The sequence below is a fragment of the Vipera berus genome (assembly GCF_964194415.1).
Source record: "Vipera berus genome assembly, chromosome: 1".
In the NCBI taxonomy this organism is placed as follows: domain Eukaryota; kingdom Metazoa; phylum Chordata; class Lepidosauria; order Squamata; family Viperidae; genus Vipera; species Vipera berus.
This window is the reverse complement of record NC_138202.1, coordinates 105,508,518-105,516,356: the sequence shown is the minus strand read 5'-3', so window position 1 is coordinate 105,516,356 and position 7,839 is coordinate 105,508,518. Positions and strand designations below refer to the sequence as shown.

Below are 7,839 nucleotides of genomic sequence, written 5' to 3'. Positions count from 1 at the left end.
CCCCAGTTTTGTTGCTCTAGGACAAAAAAAAAAAGTGCAGCACTGTTTCCAGTCTCCTTTTTTCTAAGAAAGGTAGCCAGGCTTTCCATGGCATCCTACTAGTACATTTAAGAATCGTGATTACTAGTTTGGCATGTAGTAATTTTACCTTCAGAATTGATTGTGCATTCTGTGTTGCTTCTGTGGGAACATGGGAGACACATAGGTACTTATTTCCTGATTGTATCATTTTTATTTCTGAAGGTATTTCCAAGCCAGCAGAAATGGAACCACTGAATGGAACAGATGGCCAGCCCGAAGGACAAAGCCAGACAGAACCACCTCTGAAAAGGGTTGAAGTGTCTCCATACCATCGCTGGGTGACCTGGTGGAATGGGATGGCAACAGGCGGAAATCTGTATCTCTTTATCCTCTCACTGTTCTTGGTAAGGATTCCATCTTAATTGGGATGGACATTGCTTTCGGACAAAAGAGAAGGAAAACATTGCTTTTGTTTTTTTTAGATTCATACATTTTAGGGGCAGATTTCCCACGTCATAAATGCTGATATAGCTGAAATTAAATCAAAAGATGTGCCGTGTTACATCAGGTAACTCAAGTCTTTTTATTCAAGTTAATTTTGCAGCTGCAAAAAGCCTCTGTGCTTTAAAAATAGTCATGGTTATAAATAAAAGATTATTAATTGAAGTCTTGGATTTGCTATTTAGCATTTAAAAAGTGCAGTAACCTCACTATTCATTATCTGTTTAAACCACAGGTTTTCTTCTTTATGTTTTGGTGTGGTGGATGTGAGACCATCCCAGCTGTTCATGATATTTTGGCTGTCTTGCCCAACTTATTTCTTCCATCACAACAGTTGGATTCAAATTCTAACCAGGTATGTTTGGTGATTTCAGTATATTTCAATGTGGGGTATCAATGATCTACTTGGTAGTGCTAATATCTTCTTGGATAAAATATTAAAATGGATGTAATACATAAAGTAGTGTTTGTTCTAGATTATGAATAGCTTCCCTAGCTAAATGATGAATAAAGGAGCAGTTCTGAACTTGACATTAGCAGTGTACAGACCTCATTGAACAAATGGAAATTGCATAATATTTCCTGCTAAGTGCACCACAATGTTTATAAAAGACAGGAAAGAATATTTGATTTGAATGAACATTTGTCATTTATTCCCCTTTTCTCAAAATGTTTGGAATCAGAAGCTCTTAAGCTACATTCAACATCACATGACTGAATTTCTATTTGCAAATAGTACTTCCCTTTTGTTTCTGCCCCACCTTCCTCACTGTATCCTGTGTGCTTTCCAGATCCATTTCAAAATATCCTTCTGCGCAGATCTGGGTCTGTTAAGGGGGTACCAGAGTGAAAGAAAAATTTCATCAGTCATGACTGAATATAACTTATTATAATTTCCTGAACTTCTTAAAAAACCCAATGCACATCCTGATTTCATAGATCAGTATATAAGATAAATGCAATAGTTTTACTCCTTGTGTAAAAAATGTTTTACTCCTGCTTTATTCATACCTGAGTTATGTCAGTTCAGGAAAACTATCTGGACACTGTATCACAATGATAATATAAAGTATAATCGGATTGCATTTTCTATGATGTGTTGTAAAGATTTAATAGATTGGAGTGCTCTGAGCTATTGCTAGATCCTTATTAAGCTGAGTCCCTTTTCTTTATTCATTGCTCTTGGCTATGACTCATTTCTTCTCTTTTATTGGCCTTATGCCACCATACAGATTGGCAGTCCTATCGTAATCACTTCCTTTCTCCAAACTCTAATTGTACATCTTTTGCCACTATAGTTGCAGGACTCATTTTCTTTGTAGACAGCAATGTGTTACAAAAAGAACATTAGCAATAGACTTATAACAGAATAACAGAGTTGGAAGGGACCTTGGAAGTCTTACAGTCCAGCCCTCTGCTCAAGCAAGAAACCCTCTACCATTTCAAACAAGTAATTGTCTAATTTCTTCTTAAAAACCTCCAGTGTTGGAGCACCCACAACTTCTGGAGGCAAGTCATTCTACTGATTAATTTTTCTAACTGCCAGGAAATTTCTCCTTCATTCTAGGTTGATTCTCTCTTTGATTAGTTTCCATCCATTACTTCTCATTGTGCCTTTAGGACCTAAACTGGAGCAATTACGATTTATCTTTTACCCTCTTCTCCCTAGAAGTATGGAGCTTTAGCTGCTAACAGGAATGTAAATAGAGCTCTCTGGTCCCTTGAGACGAATCTTTCAGGCAGGGGTCACATAGATAGGGTGAATGAGAGTCAGGTGCTAAGCCTCCTCCTGTGCCAAATGATGGATGGATGAGAGAAGAATAAGAGGAGAGACATGCAGATTTTTGTTTCCTGATGCTGCTGTTGCTCCTATTGCAGCAGTAGGACCAAACCACACAGAAGATTTACAAGACAGTGGCCAGCAATGAGAACTGGAGAAGCTGCCAAAACTTCTTAGAGCTTTGCCCCTACCACATGGTCTAGTTCTTCTTTACTGCTCTATTTCTGGCTAATCTTAGGAGTAGCAATGATGATGGAAGTGATTCTGTAGAGAATAAAGAGGATGGTCTTGGTAAGAGAGGAAAATCAATGATCAAGGCAACAAGTAAATTTTCTTACTATAGCCCATCTAAATAAAAATAATTTTAAGCCTATGTGGCATGTTTCTTGGTCTGGTTTACCTTTTCAAGAATAGAACTCAAGAACGTGAGACAAATTCTTCACTCAACAGAAGTCTATTCTCAAGTTGCTTTCAGAAGTCAAGGAGGAATGGTAACAAAGACAAATGACTTGTGCTGAACAGAGATGCTCTCTTGGGAGTGGACTAATGTCAAAAATTAATTCACAGGAGTGATCAATGCTGTCTTTGCCCTATGCCAAAGTTTGGGTCTGGATTCCAAGGAATTTAGATCATCTTTTTCCAGCATACTCCAGAATTGTCCAGTGACCAAAAGTAGGTTATAGCTTGGGCAATAATTATGAAGGGTGTCTGGGTTTGAAGAAGACCTCCAAGGAGTGGCAAACTACAGCCCTTTTTAAAGTTGCAAATTGTACCTTCTTCAGAAGTTAAGCCTTAGCCATTGTCTCATCTCAGGACCTTTTCTCTATAGAGTGAACCTTCCATTATCTATTTCAGAAGTCAAGAAAAGCATGCTTAATTACCACACCTGTGAAAGTAGCAAGTTTTTGACATTTATCCTTTCCTTGATTTCTTCTCATTTTTGATCATATTTCAGAAACTCATAATTTCACTTTTTCAATAACATTGTTTTTTCTGAATCAGTTCATAACATCATAAATGACTTAAGTAGCCCCTAATTATCCAGGAGAGCATGTGCTGTAGTTTGTTGAACTGCCAAAAAGTTTTTATTTTAATGAGTGAGAAAAATCAGTTATTTTCAAGTTTGAATTGTTAAATGTTGGGTCAAAAAATTTTAAACGATTTACATAATTTTAGAGCCACCTTCAGAACAATTTCCTGCATTTTCTTGCATGCCTCTCTGGGTCTTTCACTACCCTAAAATAACTATAGGCTTATATTCTTCCTTAGAATCTGATCAGGGATGAAGGCATCACAGTGTCTCACCTTCTGCTGTCTCTGTTCTTCCTTGGCTTGCTACTCGTAACAACATTGGTAAGCTGACATCTCGGAAGCATTTAATTTCAGTTGAAGAGTTTGCTGAATAAATGAATAATTTCTGAGTTTCCTTAGACTGTTCTACTGGTACATATGGTGAAAAATAAACTTAAATAAGCCCTAGAAATGTATGTGTACTTTCCCATAAACATTATACTCTGATAGATTCTGGGAATTAGACAATTGTAGGGTGCCCTCTGTTACTTTTGCAAAAAGAAGTGGTTTTTTAAAAAAATAATTTACTAAAGAGGGTAATTAGTTATCCCAATAAGAGGACTGATGTGGGTAGTAAGATTAGCTTTATTTATTTATTTATTTATTTTAATCCCATTTATATCCCGCCCTTCTCCGAAGACTCAGGGCGGCTTACAATCTAAGCACAAATCAAATGTGCTTAGCAATAGCTTTGCTGTACAGTTAATTTGCTCTTTGCAAAGCTCTTATTCACCAGATTTATTGTTTGATCAAATAATAAGCTACTACTGTAGAGCAGGCTAATCGTGCATATTAAAATGCAAAGGATGAGCTTCTAAATTGACAGTGAACTGTAAAAGGTTCAAACCACTTCTACAATGAGATACTCCCTGTTGTAGCGCAAACACAGAATAAGAACAGTGGGATTAGTCCAACTGAATTTTCTATAGAGTTCCACACTTTTTTCCTATTTAATTTTTAATTAAGAACATCAGTAAGTAATAAAAAAGTACAGGGAAAGGTTCTTACAGTGTACACCAATATTAGCAAAATATTTGAAGTTTTTACATTCAATAGTTCATACAATCAGCCAAGTTATGAAAATACTAGACTGTGTAAAGTTATTATCGGTAAGTGTTAAGTAGAAACCGGAACCAGCCTAATTTATACAATTAAAATGTTCCTTAGTCGTCCTACTTTATAGAGAAGAACCTAGATTTGTCATATCTTGAATATTTAGAATATATAGTTTAAAATTCCCCCATACACTACTATTTCATATTTTCAGTATTCAGTATTTGTGAAGCTCCCTTATATTTCAAGTAACAAAACTTCCATTATTCTGATTTTCTTGAGAGTTCCACAATATGCAAGGCAGTGTGTTTTGTTAAATTGGCCAGATTTTATTGCAACTGAATCACATCTGCTATGGAAGCCAGTGTTTCAGAAATGGCTATACAGTTCCTAGGCTGATCCTTCCTTTCTTACAGTCTCCTCTGTCCATGCTCCACCCTACCAGGTTCACCATGACTAATTACATAAAATGAATTTAAGGAAGCTTCTGATTGAAACTAGACAAAATATGTTCCATCAAGTGCAAAGGGATTTTTGCTTAAATATGTATGACCAAAAATTACAACCTGAGTTTCAGGAATGCTAAATGTTAAGTCAACTACAGATTTATTCTGATTTATTTGTTAAAATCATTTGCTGCTCATCTCGCCGTGGGGCTACTTGGGTGGCTTAAAACAGCAAAATGGGAAAAAATAATACACGGAAACATAAGAGTAGCAAAGCAATGAAACAATAAAAATAAACTAGGAAAGTACAATAATATGAATTAAAATATAGGAGAAAGAGGAGCAGGAAGCACAGGGGGAGATGGGGTCAGCTGATTAGTCTAATTAGCCTAGGTTATTTTATATTGCTGTCTAAAGCTTATTTATGTATAAGTAGCCCTTGACTTACAGCCACAATTGAGCCTTTCTGTTGCTACCAGGATAGTTGTTAGGTGCATTTTGCTCCATTTTGCTGTAAAATGGGGCAAAAAGCATTGGTGGAGCCTTGGTGGAGCCTTGGTGGAGCAGTGGGCTAATGCCTCTTTAAGTAACACCAGCTGCCTGCAATTAGTGCAGATTCGCATCCCACCAGGCTCAAGGTTGACTCAGCCTTCCATCCTTCCGAGGTAGGTAAAATGAGGACCCAGATTGTTGGGGGCAATAAGCTGATTTTGTAATAATGCCGCTTGGGGGGACCCGAAAGCCCTAATAAGCAGGCATATACATAGAATGAAGGCTATTGCTAAGCACATTGATTTGTGCTTTAAATTGTAAGCCGCCCTGAGTCTTTGGAGAAGGGTGGGATATAAATGGGATTAAAAAAAATTGCAGTTGTTAAGTTGCTAAGTTAGTAATACAGTTGTTAAGTGAATCTGGCTTCTCCATTGACTTTGCTTGTCAACAGATCACAAAAAGTGATCACATGACCCCGGGACACTACAGCCCTCATAAATATGAGTGAGTTGTCAAGCATCCAAATTTTGATCCCGTGACCGTGGGGATGCTGCAATGGTCATAAGTATGAAAAATGGTCATAAGTCACTTTTTTCAGTACGGTTATAACTTCGAACGGTCACTAAAAGAATGGTTCTAAATTGAGGACTATCTGTATTACTCTTAATTTGAGATAGAGGAAGAGGAAAGAAGGCTTCCTTATTAAAAAACAAACAAACCATCCACCCATGTCAGATTATGTTCCGAAAATATTCACATTTGAATAAACAATGGTAAACATCACAAGAGTTAATATGGAGTTAAGAATGTTTTATCTGTTAAAAACAGTAAAAACTATATCAGAGAAATAATTTCCCTTTGAGTAATATTGTTTCCTACAAAAAATATTCATGTAGGTAAACTTTATTTAGGAAAAGCAATTAAAAAATCAGGACTACTGATATATTTTAACCTACATGATGGCAGGACAATAAATAGAATGCTCTGCATTTTTCTACAAGGCATTTAAAATTAGGCCATTTTTGTAGTAACTACAGGTGTTTTGTTGTTAGTTGCGAAGTCGTGTCCGACCCATCACGACCACATGGACAATGTTCCTCCAGGCCTTCCTGTCCTCTACCATCTTCTGGAGTTCATTTAAGCTCACGCCTACTGCTTCCGTGACTCCATCCAGCCAACTCATTCTCTGTCGTCCCCTTCTTCTATTGCCCTCAATCTTTCCCAGCATTAGGCTCTTCTCCAGTGAGTCCTTCTTTCTCATTAGGTATTGGACGCCTTCCGACCTGAGGGGCTCATCTTCCAGCATCATATCTTTTTGCCTTTTGGTACTGTCCATGGGGTTTTCATAGCAAAGATACTGGAGTGGGTTGCCATTTCCTTCTCCAGTGGATCACATTTTGTCAGAACTCTCTGCTATGACCTGTCCGTCTTGGGTGGCCCTGCACGGCATAGCTCATAGCTTCACTGAATTACGCAAGCCCCTTCACCACGACAAGGCAGTAATCCATGAAGGGGACTACAGGTGTAGTACAATATAATTCTTCATTGATTTCAGTGGTCCAGTTACTGTAGAGACCAATTTTTATAAGGTATAAAAGGGAGAAGTTGTACGAATGACTGCTGATTTCTTATTACTCTAGCATGTATCCACTCTATATCCAGAGTCAGTATAAGAAATAGAATATATGCTAAGTCACTGTATGATTTGTGGACTTCAACTCCCAGAATTCCTCAGCCACAAGTCATAAAGTGGCCAAGGTTAGGGACCTCTGTGCTAAGTGAAATAAGATCTTTGTTTACAATAAATCTGAGTGTTAATTTGGTCATGTAATTGCTTTCTTGAGTTGAGTGTTCAATGTGATTATGAGCATATAAACAAAACATCCCTATTCTGTGTTTGCTAAAAGAAGTTTCAGGGGTAAGGTTAAAAAAAACTGCACACAATAGCACACACTTCATTTAGCATCAAATCGGAAAGGACTGCAAGATTTAGGAAGTATTTATAGTAGAACCTTAAAGCCTTTTAAATGGCAATGCATTCTTCCAAATACACATTAGAGGGAGAAATTGTTCACCGAATCTTCAACTCCTCCACAGTGACCATTATCCAGTTTTGGTGGAGGGGAAACCGCTAAATTAAACCTGGTATACATTTATCATACAGGTCATCTTCAGTGTGTATCCAGGGTACAATTATTTTGCCGTTCCTTTCTCTTTACTTTTAGATGGAGTTGAGGGTTAAGTGTGATTATGAGAGCATATAAACAAAACATCCCCAATCTGTATTTGCTAAAAAAAGTTCCGGGGTAAAGTTAAAAAAACTGCACACAAACAGATGCCTAAAAAGAAGGGGAAAAAACTTGATAATGAAATCAGAAACAAATCAATGGCCGGGAAATAAAGAGCTGATTCCCCCCACCCCTTAACCTAAGGGTACAGTAGTATGTACCTTTTTAATGCAGTGATTTTATATAA

The 7,839-nt window shown here is 37.3% G+C and overlaps 1 protein-coding gene across 1 annotated transcript in view; it reads left to right on the top strand.

Annotated features, from left to right (window-relative positions):
• Positions 1–263: 263 nt before the first annotated feature.
• The window catches only part of PTPN5 (protein tyrosine phosphatase non-receptor type 5), a gene marked incomplete at its 5' end in the record, with an annotated part of 29,708 nt that continues 22,132 nt past the window's right edge, over positions 264–7,839 (top strand). Inside the window, 3 exons of the mRNA XM_081312532.1 lie at positions 264–425; positions 758–877; positions 3,572–3,655. Of these exons, the coding sequence (XP_081168658.1) occupies positions 264–425; positions 758–877; positions 3,572–3,655 (366 nt within the window). The remainder of the gene's footprint in view (positions 426–757; positions 878–3,571; positions 3,656–7,839) is intronic.